This window comes from Bison bison, unplaced genomic scaffold, assembly GCF_000754665.1.
Source record: "Bison bison bison isolate TAMUID 2011002044 unplaced genomic scaffold, Bison_UMD1.0 scf7180017864228, whole genome shotgun sequence".
Taxonomy (NCBI): domain Eukaryota; kingdom Metazoa; phylum Chordata; class Mammalia; order Artiodactyla; family Bovidae; genus Bison; species Bison bison.
The window spans coordinates 3,771,680-3,791,563 of record NW_011494800.1 but is presented as its reverse complement, the minus strand read 5'-3'; the positions used below and the strand labels follow the sequence as shown (position 1 = coordinate 3,791,563).

The 19,884-nt window shown below is 37.4% G+C and overlaps 1 protein-coding gene across 2 annotated transcripts in view; it reads left to right on the top strand.

Moving 5' to 3' along the window:
* Positions 1 to 19,884, top strand: part of PRKG2 (protein kinase, cGMP-dependent, type II) — a 124,327-nt gene that overhangs the window by 54,474 nt on the left and 49,969 nt on the right. The window contains exons 7-12 of one of the 2 annotated variants that reach the window (XM_010845909.1): positions 5,585 to 5,662; positions 8,036 to 8,130; positions 11,087 to 11,155; positions 15,315 to 15,413; positions 16,895 to 17,048; positions 18,937 to 19,073. In XM_010845909.1, coding sequence (XP_010844211.1) covers positions 5,585 to 5,662; positions 8,036 to 8,130; positions 11,087 to 11,155; positions 15,315 to 15,413; positions 16,895 to 17,048; positions 18,937 to 19,073 — 632 coding nt within the window. Of the gene's footprint in view, positions 1 to 5,584; positions 5,663 to 8,035; positions 8,131 to 11,086; positions 11,156 to 15,314; positions 15,414 to 16,894; positions 17,049 to 18,936; positions 19,074 to 19,884 lie in introns of those variants that run through there. The other variant, XM_010845910.1, reaches the window with a different exon arrangement.

The following is a 19,884-nucleotide window of genomic DNA, read 5'->3' as shown; positions in this document are numbered from 1 at the left end:
CAATGCATGAAAGTGAAAAGTGAAAGTGAAGTCGCTCAGTCGTGCCCGACTCTTAGCGACCCCATGGACTGCAGCCTACCAGGCTCCTCCATCCATGGGATTTTCCAGGCAAGAGTACTGGAGTGGGTTGCCATTGCCTTTTCCGACCATGTATAAAATACATGGCTAGTGGGAACCTGCTGTATTACAAAGAGACCTGCACTTGGTGCTCTGTGATGATCCAGAGGTGTGGGATTGGGGAGAAGGGATGAGAGGGAGGCTTGAGAGGGAGGGAATATATGTACACATGTAGCTGATTCACACTCTTGTACAGCAGCAACTAACTCAACATTGTAAAGCAATTATCCTCCAATAAAAAAAGGCAGGTTCCCACATACTACCTCAACATTTACTGAATTGGAAACTCTGGGGTAAGGACTCAGATATCCACACTTTAGCCATACAATTTTTAGCCTTATTAAAGTTTAAAATTATGAAAAGAATACATGTATTTTGGGTTTGCCACAGTCTGCCTCTTCATTCACAAGATTTCCATTTTTTATCATTTTTGGAAAGTCTAATCTTCCTTTCTTATATTTCCTGCTAACACTTGCATAAGCCAGTGAGTTTTTTCCAATTTAATGATTACACCCAGAACCATAAGAAAGTTGAGATAATTGTGGATTTTGCCAGTTTATGGACCTGTTAGTTAAAGTCTGGGCTGCTCGGTGAGAAAGTTAACTAGTCCAAAGTCTGGAGATTAGGGTTTGTGGTCAAGTGTCTGTTCATTGCAGACATCAATTGTGGTGGGGATCAAGGTCTCCTCATCTATCAAATAAAGGCGTGGTAGACCACATCTCTAAGGGCTTTCTCAGTGTTTCAGTTACAAAATCCCATACTGTTCACCCAAATGGAGGAATTGCTGTTGGTTTTCATTTTGTAGGCTCTGATAAGGCATCAGACACTAAATTATGCCTGAATGGTTGACAGGGTTCACCTGATCCAGATGTGTTTGATTTAAAATTTCTGAGATAAATAACTTGGACAAGCGAAAAAACAGCTGGTAACAAACCCAAATAACTGAATATAGTGTGTGTATTTTAATCTATCTATTTTAATTGGGGGATAATTACAATAATGTGATGGGTTTTACTAGTCTGTATACAGTTTTTTAAACAGTCAACTTAGGTAAATGGTCACATGATGCAGGGTGTGTGTGTGGGTAAGTGTGTGTTTGTGATCATACCTCTGTGTATCATCAATAGTATTTGTAATGAAGATTTCAAGCCACACACTGAAGAAGCTAAGGCAATCATAGGCTTTCTTCTTTGTCTTTGCCTTCTATCAACTTGGATTTTAATTCTAGTTTCATATTTTCTATTTACAGACACTCAGGCTCTAGCATTTTGCTATCACAGAATGAGCATTTTCTTTACATAAAAAAACTCTTTCATCTTTAACTGTTGCTGTTTATGTTTTCTTCTGACCTCTGCCTCTCAGTTTGCCCTGGAATTGATTTCCTTTTTTTCCTGTCTTACCATAATACTAAATAACTACTCTCAGGGTTTTTAGACACCTTCTTTTAAAACATCTTTTTTAGACTGCGGGGCACAACTCATTAGTAGGTCATCAAATCAATTTAGAGGAACAATTTAAAAAAATCCGAGTAGTAAGCATAAGTATTGTTCAAATATGTTTGTTTTATACAAATGTGTGGGTCCATGTTCACATGTGTGTATGTGGGCATACATGTAAAACGTATTTAATTACTGTAGGCCAGAGTAAAAAATGTCCAAAAACCATTGCTTCACAGGGTAGGGTCTACGGCTTCTTGCTCCTCTAAGGGACCCCTTTGCAGTGTAACCGCAGGACAATAAACCACAGTGTTTGCAGTTCTCTTTTTGGTCTTGGTGACCACCCTGGCTAGACTGGCTACACTCCCCAGTTGACAAACACTGGCCAGTCTGGCATCGTAGCCAGTCCTTACCACTATATATTTTTGGTCTGACCTACATCCCCAGCCTTTTCTGATCTATGAAGTTACTGTCAACACACTGGGAGGTATTATTTATCTTCCTCCCATGGTTTTGGGTGACAAAGACCCATCACTAGGAAAAATACTGTTAGGAATCTTGCTGCTTAGGAAACAACAAAGCTCTTTCTCAGTGTTCCCTTTCTAGCTTCTCCCTCTTAGTTTATCTGACAGATAGAAATTAAAGCTGCACATCCACGCAGACCAGAGGCTATATAATAACTGAAGGAACAGCCTATTAGCAGTTCAGAAGCTCTCCAGATTCCTTCGATTCCTTTTGGGTAATAGGGGCTGGGATTGAGAAGGGAACAGGAGAGACTGAGAGCAGGCTGATTGAAACAGGAGTGTGTCCCATGTCACCCCAAAAACAGCAGTTTCAGTAAAGAGAACTGAACCTTCGCTCTCTCATGAAGATGCCTGGACTGAGGTATCATGGTCACTCAACCTTCCTGGATCACAGTCATCTCAACAGTAAAATCGTCCTTGAATGGAGTCAACATTCGTGATAGAGCTAAAATAAGAAAGTTGAGTAAGCAGCCTGTGATGTAAAAAACTCAAAATATTATTTTCCAAGTAAAATAGAAGTTTGTTCTTGCCCACATAGCAGTCCAGGGAGAATGGTCCTGGGTGGCTATACAGAATCCTTCAAGAACTTTAGCTGCTGGCTATTCTGCCATCTTTAACACGGTCCTTCTCCCAAGATCTCTCCTGGTCATGCCATTGCCACTGGGGCACAAGTATGAAGGCACATGTCTGCAACGGATCAGGGGCTTGGCATGGAAATGGCATGTGTCACTTCTATTCAGACTCTTACAGCTAGAAGTTAATCCCATGGCCACAGCTAATAGCAGGGAGGCTGGGGAATGCAGTTTACCTGTGAAAAACATTAATGACCAACTCACAGCCTCTTTCACAGGAATTAATAGTCACCAACTTGACTGTCTCACCTAGTCCTCACACATTGTTAGGAGTGGTAGATCATAGCATCTCAATTCGACAGAATAGGAAACTGAAGTCAGATTTAAGTAACAGCTAAGCAAACCATTCTCATCCTCCTCCTTAACATAGCAATCATTAATCATTTGCTATGTTTCAGGTGCTTTTAATTCATCAGAAATTATTATCTTTAGTTGACTTCTGGTGGTAGGCGAAAATGGACTTCCTCCAAAGTAAGTGTCTAGACCCTGAATCCTGGAACATGAATGTGTTATGTTACATGGCATAAGCAACTTTAAATATGTAATTAAGGTTTCTAGTGAAGTAAAGTGAAGTGAAGGTCACTCAGTTGTGTCTGACTCTTTGTGACCCCATGGACTGTAGCCTGCTAGGCTCCTCTGTCCATGGAATTCTCCAGGCAAGAATACTGGAGTGGGTTGCCATTTCCTTCTCCAGGGATCTTCTTGACCCGGGGATAGAACCCAAGTCTCCTGCATTGCAGGCAGACTCTTAAGGGAAGCCCAATGAAAGTGAAAGTTGCTCAGTCCTGTCCGACCCTTTATGACCCCATGGACTATACAGTCCATGGAGTTCTCCAGGCCAGAATACTGGAGTGGGTAGCTTTTTCCCTTCTCCAGTGGATATTCCCAACTCAGGAATAGAACTGGGGTCTCCTGCCTTGCAGGCAGATTCTTTACCAACGGAGCTATCAGGGAAGCCCTGAGTACTGCCAAGAATACTGGAGTGGGTTACCATGCTCTCCTCCAGGGGATCTTCCCAACCCAGGGGCTGAACCTGCATCTCTCAACGGCTCCTGCATTGGCAGGCAGGTTCTTTACCACTAGTGCCACCTGGGAAGCCCAGTTAAGGTTTAGGACCTTAAAATAGGGAGATTACCTTCGACTGTCTAGGTGGGTCAAATATTATTACATGAGCCCTTATGAGCAGAGAATTTTCCCTGGCTGGAGTCAGAGAGATGCAGCAGAAGTGGGAGTCAGAGAGGTTCCAAGTATATGAAAAATGCCATGTGCAACTGTTGGTTCTGAAACATAGCAGGCTCCATGAAAGGACAGGAAAGAAGTCTCTGGGTGCTAAGAGGCAGCCCCCAGCTCACAGCCTACAGGGAAATGGAACCATGTTCTACAACCTCCATGAACTACATTCTGCCAACAATATGATGAAACTTGAGAGCAAGTTTTTTCCTGGAGTCTCCAGAAAGGAACACAGCCCTACTGACACACGTTGAGTTCAATCTTGAGAGACCCAAAACACAGAAATTCTGTTGAGCCACACCATGCCTCGACTCTCTGACCCGCAGAAACTGAGATAATAAATGGAGGTTGTTCCAAGCCACTATGTGGTTATTTTCTTACAGATGCAATAGAAAAATAATGTACTTATATTCTCTCAATCTTTGAAAGTAAATGTTATTTGAATTTTGTGGATAGATGAAAGTGAAATTCATCACTTTGAATGAATATAGATTTGAATATAGAATATAGATTTGAAACTATATTTCTATGGCTTGAAAGTACTTTTTCCCTGAAGATACTGTGCTTCCTACCACAAGACATTGAAACGTCTTGCAAAACGTACACTGTGCTAGGTAAATAAAAGGCATGTTTATTAGTATCAGGAGTAATACTTATTCTATAGTGTAAATCTGTTTTAAGTGTAAATAACCAAAAAAGGTACTAAAATATAGCAGACACAAAAGTAGTGTTGTTTGGATTTTATTTTCAACTCTAAAAGAAAAATAAGGGAGCTATTATGTTGTTCTTTATGCCTTTTACAAAAATTAAATAAGCCCATTTTTGCTTGTATAAATTAAGATATCCATCTTAGTTCTATGACTCTGAGGCAATATCAAATTAAAGGAAAGTAGGGATGGACAGTTTAATCCATCTTGTATTTTCTAAGAGACTGAATTACTCTTTTGGTCTGACAGGTGGATGAATTACTTTTCCCTGCCCAAAAATTCTCTGATTATACACACTTATATGAGGGAAACGAAGAAATAAGTGATAATTTGAGATTTCGTGAGTTTAAACTTTGTTGAAGAACAGAATTTACATGTAAAAAATTCTAATGTCAACCTTTCATAATATAAATCTTTGGAGAGAATCCATATGAAAGAGCTCCTTTCATATAGATTGCATATAATGTTTCCAACCATTGCTCTGGAAAGAATAAGAATTGAGACTGATATTACTCCATACCCAGTGGGGATAGTATTTTCAGTTTATAAGATAATGTTTGCCCTTTTTCTAAACTCTAGACCCAGTTTCAGATTGTTGCAGCTCTCTCAACAGCTTATATTTAGATTATTTGGGTGAAGCTCACTTGCGTATCTCTGATAATTACCTTGTTCTCATTTCTCTTCATGTCTTCTGTGTCCATGCCTGACAGTATTCCAGGTGAATATTTTTTGTGTGTATGTGAAAGATAAACATAAATTCAGGTAAACAAGCAAAAGTCTTCTTACTTTTCCATGGCTTTTGACTACAATATTTAAGAAGATCACAGTTACAGTAAGCAAAAAATAGCAGAAATGGGTGTGGAATGTTCGTCTCATTTATGTCTTCATCTGTATATCTCTGCTGCATCTAACCTTTTCTTTTTCTTTCATCCCAATAGGAATACTATGACAAAGGAGATTACATTATTAGAGAGGGCGAGGAAGGAAGTACGTTTTTCATTTTAGCAAAAGGAAAGGTAAATATTAATGAAAGCTTGCTTAATGTAAATCTAAAGAAGCATTTAAAATCTGTTTGCCATAAAAGCAGCAGTGTTGTGCATTGCAGCCTAAGTTGTCTGTCTGCGTTGAGCAGGTAACGGAGCTTCTGCTCAGAAGACACCTGGGGAAGTGAGGGTTGGAGGAGGGGGAAGGGGATGCGGTCTGAACACTGGGTTTGGGGCCACAGGAGACTTATCATGGGTTCCGGCTGCAATAGTAATTTCTTGGTGACCTTAGTCAGGTCACTTGACTTTCTTTGGACCTCATTTCATTGTGTGTAAAATGACTGGATTATTTCTAAAGGTCCCTTCCAGCTACGATTGTGTGATTCTCAGCCCAAGGGTTCTAGATCGAGGGCTGTAATATTTTCCTATCCCACAGGTAGACAAACAACAGGTAGAGAATGAACTAGATAACTGACAGCACAATCAGGCATCATGCAATAGAACAATATGATTGAGAACTTGAATTCATACACAGCAGCTCAAGTCGATTTAGATGCTGATGAAAAATTTGCGCTAATTTTGCAACATATTTACACTAAAGTGAAGAGGAATTAAAAAGCCTCTTGATGAAAGTGAAAGAGGATAGTGAAAAAGTTGGCTTAAAGCTCAACATTCAGAAAAGGAAGATCATGGCATCTGGTCCCATCACTTCATGGGAAATAGATGGGGAAACAGTGGAAACAGTGTCAGACTTTATTTTTGGGGGCTCCAAAATTACCACAAATGCTGAGTGCAGCCATGAAATTAAAAGACACTTACTCCTTGGAAGGAAAGTTATGACCAATCTAGATAGCATATTGAAAAGCAGAGACATTACTTTGCCAACAAAGGTCTGTCTAGTTAAGGCTATGGTTTTTCCAGCGTTGATGTATGGATGTGAGAGTTGGACTGTGAAGAAAGCTGAGCGCTGAAGAATTGATGCTTTTGAACTGTGGTGTTGGAGAAGACTCTTGAGAGTCCCTTGGACTGCAAGGAGATCCAACCAGTCCATTCTGAAGGAGATCAGCCCTGGGATTTCTTTGGAAGGAATGATGCTGAAGCTGAAACTCCAGGACTTTGGCCACCTCATCCGAAGAGTTGACTTATTGGAAAAGACTGATGCTGGGAGGGATTGGAGGCAGGAGGAGAAGGGGACGACAGAGGATGAGATGGCTGGATGGCATCACTGACTCGATGGACGTGAATCTGAGTGAACTCCGGGAGTTGGTGATGGACAGGGAGGCCTGGCGTGCTGCGATTCATGGGGTCGCAAAGAGTCGGACACAACTGAGCGACTGAACTGAATTGAACTGAACTGATGAAATATATTCCTTTACCTAGATATTGAGTGGATAACATGTTGCCAGTTGTTCCTAGGTTGACTCTTTGCAGTGTTCCTCAGAGACAAAAAGCATTTGTGAAATACTGAAGAAAAGGATAAAATCTTAAGCATCTATGTCTCTGAAGGGTCAGCTTTTTACTGACACTCTTTCTTCCCCGGAAGAGTTTATCATCATAGCATTAGACACTGCCCTTTGTAAACTGCTTTGTTGTTGAACTTTGGACAGAGCCCCCAGCAATGGAAAAAAGTTGACAAAATAGTTTCAGAAACTCTTGAACACTCTGCACCACTTTTCATCATTTCTCCCCAACCTGGACCTCATGGTTTGAAAGAATTCTGGTTAATAAATTGCATTTATCATTTAAACTTTTTGAAATTTATTAATAAATGTTCATCAGAACTTCAAACCAGGACAAAGCAACACTTCTTAGCATGTTGAACTGGAATAATTCTAGCCACAAAAAGGAATATTGATGTTTTTGTTTGACTCTGGCTTCCTGGACTGTGGATCACACTGAGACTCTCATGAAAGTTGTGGACTCTCCTCCATATACTCATTTTTCTTTCAGTTTTAGAGGGTACACAGAAATCAAGTTAGTCAGGAACATGAGATTCAGAATTCCTGATATTCAGTCTTATTCTTGATTGATTTGTCAACCCCGTTTGGTTTTTTGAAAAAATAAATTTCCCATAGGGCCATTATTATTTTCCTTGAGTATCCCTAGGAAGAAATAACTGGATTCATGTAAAATAGTTTGAGCAGTGAGATTTGAATGAAACCTTCCTCTTACAAAAGGTGGAGTCATTTGATTGTGTTGAATCACAGGATTTCTCAGTCCACCCAAACGAAATGACTATAGTTAGATGATTGTAACTACTGCAAGAATAAAGCAAAGACTTGTCTTTTTTTCCTTGTTGAGTCAAGTTTATATGGCTCAGGAGAGTCTGGTTGAATGGGTATGTGTTCAGATTCTCCTTTTTTCTTCTTCTCTCTCTCTTTTCTTATATTATTTGACATCATTTAGGTAAAAGTCACTCAAAGTACTGAAGGCCATGATCAACCACAGCTAATAAAAACACTGCAGAAAGGAGAATATTTTGGAGAAAAAGCTCTTATCAGGTGAGTTCATGAATTTGTATACCACACTTAAATAATTCTTTGGTTGTTTTACATGTGTACTTCTTACCCATGTAGAGTTGTCAAATAGAGCTACCAATTATCAAGGAAATAAATGGCAATTTTACTGACTTCTTAAAATTTCTTTGTTCAGCAGGAAATAAGTGTCCTAATTTTCCAGAGGAAGAAATTCAGGAAATCTAAGTTTGCTAGTGAAAATAAAATTGGTGTTCTATTAGAATTTTTAGTTTAAAAGAGAGAAAGAAAGTGAAAATTTTAATTTTCCTGTAAGAACGTGTTTTTATATATTCCTGTTTTACCCTTTAAAAATGATCAAATAATGACTTCCCATATTTTTGTGATTTTAAATCATTATGTCAAAAGTAATATTTTCTCAAGGATTTTTATAGGCTTATTTTGGAAGTTTTAAAAACAGCTCAAAATAGTGTATTTGACATTTCTACCTGAACCTTTGGCCTTTTGAGATATGAGTTTATTTACTGTTGACCTAACTTATGGAAAAACATTTGTAAAGATTAATCAAATGTCTCAGAAGGCAGTATGTGCTTCCTGAAATTCAGAAAACAACCTCAAGTCTAAGAAAAAATTTTCTTAAATAAGATAACTTTATAAAAGATCAAGTTAGAATTTTGAACAACACACTTTTTTTTAATTACATGTTTTTAAATGAATGCTTGAAATTAGTTAAGGAAACACTTAAAATTTGTTATTACTAAATACTTTTTATTTCATCTTTATGCTTATAAAAATGAGTAGCATTCTGCTCACATTTCTTCCTTTTTAATTTTTGTCTGTGAAGCCTACAAGTTCTGCTGATTGACATGTTAGGATTACATTAAGTACAGAGCAATGAAAAAATCTTCATAAATTACCTGAAAACAAATTTGATTCTTTAAAAATCATAAAGCTCTTAGTTTTTAAAGAAAATTAAACTACTTAAAAACTTAGTAAGCTAAGTTATGGTTATTTTGTAAACAATTTAAAAATTGAATTTAAAGACAAGTTGAATTTTTATTTTCCGTTTTCTAGCTGGTAATGAACTTGTTTCAATAACAGTGAAATAATCCTTTTCTTGTTTGCTTTTTTATGACAGAATATGAATACACTCGTAATACAATCATGTAATATTATTCAAGACTTCAATGTGTTTGTTCTTAACATTAACACATTACTTTTGTCATACCCCCAAGCAAAATTACTAAAGTCCAAATTACTAAAGCAAAATTACTAAAAGTGCAGAGAACTTTATAAATACACCACAGACTCAAAATAACTCTTTGAAAGGAAAAATGCTGTCTGGTTATGCTGGATCTGAAATAATTTATGTTCTCTGTTGCAGCCAGCCAATTATAGTATTTTCCCATGAGAAACATGGGAATTTATATTTAATAAAGACACTCTGCTCCCCAAAGCATTTAAAACGTAAAGCTAGAGTCAATGAGAAGGACAGTTGGATACATATATTTTTTTCATTTTTGTGTATTTTTATGCTGTCTCTCTTTAGGGCCACTGACTGATTCAGTATTCCTTATATTCTGTGTATTTCCATGATTTGATGTTAAATAGCCCCAGGAGTTCCTTCAGCATTTTATGTGCAAAAATAAATCTATGACACTTACACAGTTATTATGAAAGAAACATATGTGTATTTGTAAACATCTAATATTTATAAACTTTTTGTAGAGGATATTCCTAGTGAAAATCATGACACTGACAAGTGAAAAGGATGCCATGCCTCTTTTTTTTTTTGAACTTACAAATCAAATAATTGACCAATCTCCAGGATCATATCTGTATAGATATCTACACACATACAAGTCGAGAATAAGCTACCCAGCTCCCAACTCAAAAGCACATTAAGCTGAAATGTTTTCACCAATGTTTTCTACCTAGGACCCTGTAAACTTGGGAGGGGCTGTGGGTTATGTCTGAAGTCTCTGGAAGCCAGTGATGTGGATAGGGGACCTCTGTGGAATGAGAGATAGGCTGTCAAAGTCTTCCCTGTCCTGTCACTAATGGAAGATGAGGAAACTCTACTTTGTGTGATGCCATTTTTCGTGAAGTTGTTAAAAGCAGTCTTAATATGCTCGCTGCTATAGGCTACCTTAAATACAATAACTTTCAGAGCACTGGGTATCATATGGATGTACCTTTCCTCGGGGTCTCTAGTTTGTGATTAATAGAGGAAGAAAAATAATATAAATAAAGGTACCTTCAGAAATACTTTCTCTGATGCTTGACCCTTGGTATTCATTAGTAATTAAATTTACCATCATTAGATCATATGCCATAACTCATTGTATTTAAGGGAACAACAGTAAGAGTTACTAATATATTGTCCACCCCTGAGAAAGAAAGACAGAGCTATTAATTACACTCTGACTCACTGTCAATTGTAAGACATGTTTTGATTTCAGGGATTTTCATGGACACTGTACATCTTAGACTGTAAAATGAAAGGTTTTAATATTTCTTTAATTCACTGGGTGATATGGCACTTTCTTTGGGTTTTCTTCTTGTTTGGTTCATTATAAGTTACTCACTAAGGGTTTTCTTATAAATTTATTTGATCAGTTTATTTCAATTTTGGCTGCTTATTAATTAGCAGATCCTGTTTGATCACAGGAGAGCTATTTTAGTTGCACTGGCACAGAACACAGAATGAAATTCCATACATGGTTGCGCTCACTGACTCCTTGACGTTCCCAGAGCATTTATCTTATTCTCCTCTGGATTCCTCGTGCACATCATATTTTTAGGACACATTTCAAATCCTTTTTTGGGGGGGAAGGGGTGGAGTGTAAATTATGATGTTACAGAAACACATCATCTTTGGAAGGTTTAAGTGATGGTGTTTCATATCAGTCGCAGATTCGCTAATAAAAATAGATGTCTAATTTCTCACTAGAAAATTGACTTTTCCTGTTTTTGTCTGCAGTGAAGATGTCAGATCAGCTAACATTATCGCCGAGGAAAATGATGTCGCATGCCTGGTTATAGATCGAGAGTGAGTATACTGATGTTAGAGAATGCCGGCAATTGCCACCTTTGAAGACTCGGCCTTCTGTTACTCCAAGGGCCCATCTGTCTTCCCATTCATCACCATTTGGAAACGCTGGCCAATCCTCAGCTGCGAGGACATTCTATTAAAATTCATGGGAAGGAACCAGGACTTCTGATCTGAATCTGTCTGTGGCAGCGGCAGATGCTGACGGGCTAAATATTTTGTGAGCAGAGTTTGTACATAAATATCAGCAATAGACTGATTTAAATTCTGCATCTTCCAGAGAAACAAGCTTGTTAGGACTCATGGATTTTTCCACACACCACACACTGAAGAGTTTCATAATTTATTTGTAAAATGCTCTAAGCAGTCAAAAATTTAACAAAACCTATCATCTCTCTCAAAATATGAAATGCTTATTAGCTAGATGTATTTCCAGAGAAGTTTTAACACTTGTAGTAATTTGGAAGAGATGTGTGTCAACATTCATCTCTAAGTGTCTGAGGTTATTTTTTAGAATATCTCAGTTTGTGTCCTTAACTCACTTCGAATCATATTTGAATCTGACTCCTTCAATCTGTCATTAATCAGTTGGATATTTGTTGATATAAATCTAGATATAAAAAAGGAAATTCAAGTATACCAGAGCTAGGCCACCTGTAGTCAAAGAAACAGGGCATACTGTTATGAAATGCTGATATGAAATAGGATAATGACGAGTGTCACAGGAGTATGTAAGTGATTGCTAATTAAATACACTATTTATTGAACATAGCATCATAGAGATTTAGAGCTGAAAAGAACTTTGGATTATTTTATAAAATCTTTTTATTATGAAAAGTTTCAAACATATTAAAAAATAAGATGATATTGTGTCATGCAAATATAGCGATTATCATTTAAAACCTTACCTGTACTGCTTTGCCATCTCCTTCCTATCTTCTCCATACTATTTTCAAGCAAATCAGAAGCATAAAATTATCTCTTCTATGAATTTTAGTAGCATCTCTAAAAGCTAAGTGTTATTTGTAATACATGACCACAATACTATAACATGCCTAAACAATTAACAATTTTTATTTATTTAATTATGTTTTAATTGAGGTATAATTGACATATAACATTATACTAGTTTCAGGGGTACAACATAATCATCCAATATATGTATATATTGCAAAATGATCACTACAGTAAGTCTAGTTAACATTCATCTTTACACATAGAATAACAATTCTTAGTATCACTTTGAGTTTCTTTAATCTTTCCCTTACAGATAAGGAAAGTGAGTTCAGGTCGGTTCAAGAACTGCCCCAACAGTGTCATCTGAAATGGAGCAAAGGCTCCTGCCCAGGTCTTCTAGTTCCTTTTAACAGTCTTTCCACCATGCCATTAGGTTCCCACAGCATGTGTTCAGAAAGAGAAGCAGTCACAGTACAGTGAAGTGGGAAAAGTTTTACTTTATTTTTTAAGTGTGAAATTGGGGCTTAAAATTCTAGGCCAAGAGGAAATGTAGAAGTCTTTCCAGGTGAAGTAAAACTTAAAAAATAAAAAGGCATGGGGTTAGAAAGTGCAGGTATGTTCAGATGAAGGTAATCTTTGCTGGCAGCTCTCAAATACATTGATATGGTATTGCATTGTTTTCTGTATGAGTTCCTTAAAAATACATGTGTGCACTAAAGAGCTTTAGCTGTGTGTATGTGGTAAGATCTTATGAATTGCTCTGAAATGCTAGGATTAAAAATTCATTGTAGTCACTTAACCAAATGTTTGTGCAATATCTTATGTATTCATAATCCATATAAAGGATTGAGTGGTTTTTATAGATTTTATAAATTATTTGGAAACATATACTTTTCAAATGCATAATTTACATATGCATAGTTGAGATTCTTATAACATACAAGGTACTGACCTGTTAGACACAGTGAGACATTAAAAGTTACATGAATTTATTCTGTGTGTGAGAGAAACTGGACATCAGGTATGACTGTTGACCTACATCCTGAATTTCCTGGGACAGTTCTGGTTATTCTAATATTTTGGCCGTCCCATTCACTCTGAAAAGCATTCATTTTGGATGATCAATTGTATGATCATTGTAGTTATCACTTATAAGGCTAGATTAGGATCCCATGATAATTTTCCCATAGTGCCCTCACACCATGGTTCACACTTGATGTGATGGCTTTGTTTAGCATCTGTCTTCCCACACTTCAGCTCCTTCATGAGAACAGAAGCATTTACTTTGTTCACTGCTGTTGCTGTGCCAGCATTTGACAGAGTCCTTGGCATACAGGAAATGATTCAGATGTTGTCTGAATAAAGGGCACCATCCTTGCAATGCAATGTAGTGGCTGAAAGCCTATGCCTCTTTATTTCTTCTTTTCTAATTCATCTCCTTTAAAAATACATATTTGAAAGTTACAACTGGAATGTTGTAGCTGTTTAAACTTGGCTTTAGTTTGCAGAGATTTTCTAGAGAACTCTGACACCGATGTCACTTGCAGTTAAAACATAAAATTTGTTTACAACAATCCTTCAGTTAGTTTCATAGCAAGGTAATGGTGACATATACAAGAAGTATTTACTTTTACTTGAAAATTTCAACCCTTGGAAATTTGAAATAATATTGTTTTGTTTCTCACTTCTCTAGTCAGCAAAGGACAGTTCCCAGAGCAGGGTAGAGAAGAGAGTAGATTTGAATGGGGAATGAAAAATATCCAGACTTCCACAGTGGTCCAGTGATTTAGACTTCACTTTCCATTACTGGAGGTGTGGGTTTGATCCCTGGCTGGGGAACTAAGAGCCTATGTGCCTCATGGCCACAAATCCAAAACATAAAATAGAAACAGTATTGTAACAAATTCAGTAAAAACGTTAAAAATGGCTCCCGTCAAAAACTCTGAAAAAGAAAAATAGATATACTTAATAATGTAAGTATAGGTTGGTGATCAGTTAAATGTGGATAGAGGTCTTCAGGGCTAGGCAGTATGTGGCATCAGTACATTAATAAGGTTTATTAGTTTTAAGTAGTTTGAGGTAAATTTTCATTCCTTTCATTTTGTTAAGTCCAAGAGCTTAAGATTTACTGGGGTGCGTAAAGCATGGTTTTTAGAAGGATACTGGTTTTCGTGGGGAAGAGCACCACCCTGGCAATAATGAATCAAGGTAGATTGTGTGGAGTGCGGGACGCACTGGAAGAATAATCCAGAAGATAAATTTGTTAGGTGAGGAAGGGGATTATTTTTTTCTCATGGGCAGTTCCCTATGTAAGAATTCCCAGAGATGGGGAACTGGAGACAAGGCGATTAGATGGGACCAGTAACAAGCCTGTGATCCCTGAGGGGAGGGAAGTCAAGGGAAAGATGTTGGCTGAGCCTCGGAGAACCATTAAGGTAAAATATTTGGACTTAATCATTTAGGAATATAAAATAAGTAGTAGTATCTAGGGCCAAAGAAGAGGTAAATTTTATTTTTGATTTTAAAAATAAATAGATTAATTTGATTAAGCAAATTATAAAAATTTGTAATGCATGTAACCTGTTGATGCAGTAATCGAATCATGTAGCCTATTTCCTTTTCACTCTCTTTTTTAGAAAGTATTTTTTGAATGTTTATTAATTCATAAGCTCATGATATACTGTTTTTGTTTACAGTAACAAGTCAATCATTGTTTTGGGGTTTTTTTGTTTGTTTTTAACTTTTTATTTTGTATTGGAGTATAGCTTATTAACAATGTTGTGATAGTTTCAGATAGACAGCTAAGGGACTCAGCCATATATATATACATGTATCCATTCTCCCCCAAACTCACCTCCCAGTACATAAATCATGTAGCCTATTTCCTTTCCACAATCTTCTTAAAAACAAAGAACAATATTGGTAAATCTGAACCACAAGGCAGAAAATTACAGAAATGTCTCTTCTCACTGATAGCCTCTTTGCTTTCAGAAACTCATGGTGTCAATTATGTAACTTCCAATAACTATTATATCTACATGTGATGGCAACCTGAATGTAAATAAGTTATTGAAAAATAGTTTGCAAAGTTTTCAGTAACCATACAAATAGGCTTTCATCAGCTGAAGAAGAATGGCAAGTTGCAATGGTTAACCGTCAGCCCTGAGCTTTTTATTTTGTTTTATTCATTTCATTCATTTAGAACATTCAACCAAACAGTGGGGACTTTTGAAGAACTCCAGAAATATCTTGAAGGGTATGTGGCAAACCTGAACCGGGATGATGAAAAAAGACATGCGAAGTAAGTGGAGATGTTTTTCTAAGCTGGATGTGACTCTGGCAGTTGATGAAGAAGGGAACTGAAGGGTGTGATTGGTAACTTCTGGTGTGTTGTCACTAGAAAATTTGGGGGAGTTGTTTTAAATTATTCTTCCACAAAAAGGATACCAATTACCTCTAGTGTAGATATTATTTTAGTCTATAAGTATTTTCTTATTTTTGGTGATGAGTAGTAATGTTTGGGAGAAATTTCCTGATAGGAGGCCTTGGCAAAGAGTTCTTTACATTGACTGGTGACTTGGTTCAAAAGGATACTAATTCAGAAAGGAAGTCTCTCTTGCTTATGGAAATCAAACAGGAATTCCAAGGAACAGCATAGCATTCAGCACCTGGCTTATTTCAGAATATAAGGGAGTGGGACTTCCCTGGCAGTCCAGTGGTTAAGACTTCATCTTCTGATGCAAGGGGTGTAGGTTCAATCCCTGGCCAGGGAGCTAGGATCCCATATGCCTTGCGGCTGGAAAACCAAAACATAAAACAGAAACAATATTCTAACAAATTCAACAAAGACTTTAAAAATGGTCCACATCAAAAAAATATTTTTAAAAAATTAAGAGAGCTATTTATTGCCCTAGTGGTTTTGTGTTGGGTTCTAAATGTAGTAATACTGACGAAAATAGTTTTTGGTTCATAGGGAAAAAAAATCCTTGTAGAATTAAAATTATTTGAAAATCCTTTGCTAAAACATTTTGCAGAATGAATACTTAAGCATGTATTCACCAGACAGTACCATTAAAGTTGAAGAGGCAAAAGTTCTGGAAGACTGATATTTGAGTTTAATTAGAGCATTCAGGCAGACTGCATATTTTTTTTTCTTGCAGGAAATATGTTTGCAGTTTTTGTGCCAAAGGTCTTTTGTAGTAAGAATGGTTCATGAATATATAACCCAGAGCAGTAAACTTTAATTAAGAGGGGAAAATGAGTATTTCCTAATAACAATACTTAAGCGTAAAGTAAGAAATGTATTTTTCATGTTTCCCAAAGCAGTTATTCTGGTTCAGCCAGAGAAATCTTCGAAATCTAACAAAAATAGCAAAATACGGCAAAGATTCTCAGTGCAGTGTCATCGTGTAGGTGCAGCAAAGGAAATGGCTCTCTTTTCTGGTTTTCTTTTCTCTCATTGACTCTTTGTTTTTTAAACAGCTTTATTGAGATGTATCTCAAATACCACACAATTCACCTACTTTTACCACTCACTGACTCAGTCTGACATTTGTCTTTTTTATTGTGTGTGAGTGTATCTGTTTTATATTTGTATTTTCTGTTGATTCTCTCCCCAGATGTAACTGAATCTGATTCTATAAAAGTTGAGATAAACTCTATGGCAACTATGGGCAGTAATTACTGGCAGAAATCAGACTGATGTAAGGGTGGGATTTATGTGTGCTGTGACCCCTGCTTTGCCTAAGGGAGCGTATGTAAAGTTTCGCTTTTCTCATACAGGAGATCCATGTCTAGCTGGAAGCTGTCCAAAGCACTCTCTTTGGAGATGATTCAACTGAAGGAGAAAGTGGCCAGATTTTCCTCATCATCCCCCTTCCAGAACCTTGAGATTATCGCAACACTGGGCGTTGGTGGGTTCGGAAGAGTTGAGCTTGTAAGGGGTTTACGTTTCAAGCATCTGAGAGAAGCCTTTTGACTTTTGTTTTGTTTTGTATTCCAGTGTATCTTGGAGGAATATACGCATTGTTATTGCTATCCAAACGTTACTTTGGACTATAATTGAGAGTACAGTTTTCACTCTATTTTATAATAGTGGGTGTGTGCTACTAAATAACTTGTAATAATATAGCTGCTATTTCAGCTGCTATGCCACATCCTTTTGTGACATTTTTTCTTGAGGGCAGCTATTGCAGAATGTACCAAGTAACTTTCCCCAGAGGCTATAAAACATAAAATGTGTATTTCTTAGCAGTAACACTTATGTATACTTATACTCATGATGCATTAACTCTATATAAAGCAAACAAAAATGTGTCCAGTGAAAGGGTCACAGAGATGAAATCTTTAATACCGTAGTTTCATTTCTTAAATAATTCCTCTGCCATGTCTGTATTTGGCTTTCATGTTCCTATTTTTGGGTTGCTCAAAATTTTCTATCCAAATTAAAAAAAAAAAAAGAAGTTGAATGCAAGGAGGTGTTTGAAGAGCAGCCTTCTGTAGTGCTGATCAAGACAGCTGGGAATTTATAGTTTGATTTCAGCTGCATCTTCCGTATCACACCCTTCTGAGCTTTATAATCGGCTTCTAAAGAGTAGCAGAGCCGTGCAGTCAGATGCTCTGAGGAAACTATGGAACGGTGACCTGTGACTTTACTGGGTAGAGATAATGCTGAACCCTTGGTGACTTCTGAGCCCTTCCTTGCCCAGCAGATCTGTAACCATTCACTGTCCATTAACCTTGGGCACTATGATGACACCTCCATCTGCTGGGTGGCCTGGGTGTGAGCCGATCTGAAATGCTACCAGGAGACTCCGAATAGTACACTCTACACCAAGTCAATACTTCATCTCTTTTGGTCAAAGAGGGGCAGAAATGATTTCTTAATAGGCCAGAGAGTTTGTAGTGTTTCTTATGCCATATGGAGGGATAAGAGAGCCATGTGCTGTATTTTTCATCAAAATCATGGCAAATGATTGAATTAACAATGCTGAGGTTTGTTTTGATATGGTTAGATAATAATAATTGAAACAATAATCCCACCATTGATTTGAAAGTCTGGGCATCAACTAGTGGCAAACTCTGAGTGAAATTGAGGGAGCAACCAACTCTGCACAATTTCATTATTTGTTGAAGATAGTCTGCGTATGGAATTTTAAGCCTATCTGAATAAATACCTATTGAATTTTAAAAATTTCCTTTTAAAGGAAAATCCTATTTGTCCATCTAAAGCATGGTCTCCAATAGAACTTTCTGCACTGATGGTAGTGTTTGTATCCATGTGTTCAATAGCGTAGCTGCTGGCTAGATGTGACTAGAGAGCTTTTGAAATGTGGACAGTGCAAATGAAGGAACTGAATTTTTAATTTTAATCAATTTAAAATTAAATAGCTTTTTGTGACTAGTGGCTAGCAGATTGGATCATACAGATATGAATCGTGGATTAAATAGGTTTTATTTGAAACTCAAAAAAAGTGATTATTATAAAAGAGCAGTTTTTGGCAATTCTGGACCAAGCTTTTCATGTCATATACTCAGAACCAAAGAGATATCTATACACTCAAACTTCCAACTAGAATATTTTTCTTGTTTCAATACATTCTAGAACCATGTTCCAACTATGTGAATTCTTTTGGAAATTACAATGAAAAGGAAGTGTGTACACCTGGATAAAATTCAGCTTCTAGAGGGATAAAGTGGTGAAAAGCTTCCATGCTATTTAGCTGTGAAAGGATTTGAACTCCTGCTGGTTCACATGTTTTACATAGATATTGCAGATCTTTCCTAGTAAGTTCATTTTGAGGGCTCGTTCTCTTCTCCTCTAGGTTAAGGTGAAAAATGAGAACGTTGCTTTTGCTATGAAGTGTATAAGGAAGAAGCACATCGTTGACACGAAGCAGCAGGAGCATGTCTACTCAGAAAAGAAGATCCTGGAAGAGCTATGCTCACCCTTCATTGTGAAGTAAGTGAGCGTTTCGCTCCCAGAATTTTAGCATCTTAGGTTCTTCTTTGGAGTGCTTCTATGCAAGCGGACAGAGGAGGAAGAGGAGGCCCTTCTCTGAATTCTCCAGCCTAGTCACAACGACAATACATAAAATATTGGAAGTCTGAGAACTGAAGTCAGAATCCAGATTTTTTTATTCTTGAGTAAACCCCAGGAAAGTGTGTGTGGATTTGTATGTGTGTGAATATAAAATTATTGTTTTAATAAATTGAATTACTTATTTAATTCAGACCTAATGCAGAATTGGGAAGCAAGGATTCATGTAGAACCCCTCAAGGGACGTGCTTAGTTGAATTTCTGCAAAAAGTGGCATTTGGACACATTTAGGCTGCCGGGAGCCGGTCCCTGCAGTTGTCAGCTGCTTAGTGGTGCCTGACTCTTTGCGAGCCCATGGACTGTAGCCGGCCAAGCTCATCTGTCCATGGAATTCTCTAGGCAAGAATATTGGAGTGGGTTCCCATTTGCTTCTCCAGGGGATCTTCCCGACCCAGGGATCAAACCTGGGACTCCTGCATTGAAGGCAGATTCTTTACCATCTGAGCCAACGGGGAAGCCTGGTCCCTGCAATGCCAGATGCCAGAAGAAACACTTCCCTACAGTTCCTGTTCTTTCTGTAGCTATGACCAGAGTTTAGAACAGAAACATATTCTAAGCCATGGCTCTCTTGTGAATTCATGGGTTAGTGGTGTAAGCCAGTTAAGGCACATATTTTCACACCTATTTTCATGCCCCTAGAGTGTAGTTTTAGAGATTTCTAGGTGAGATCGGA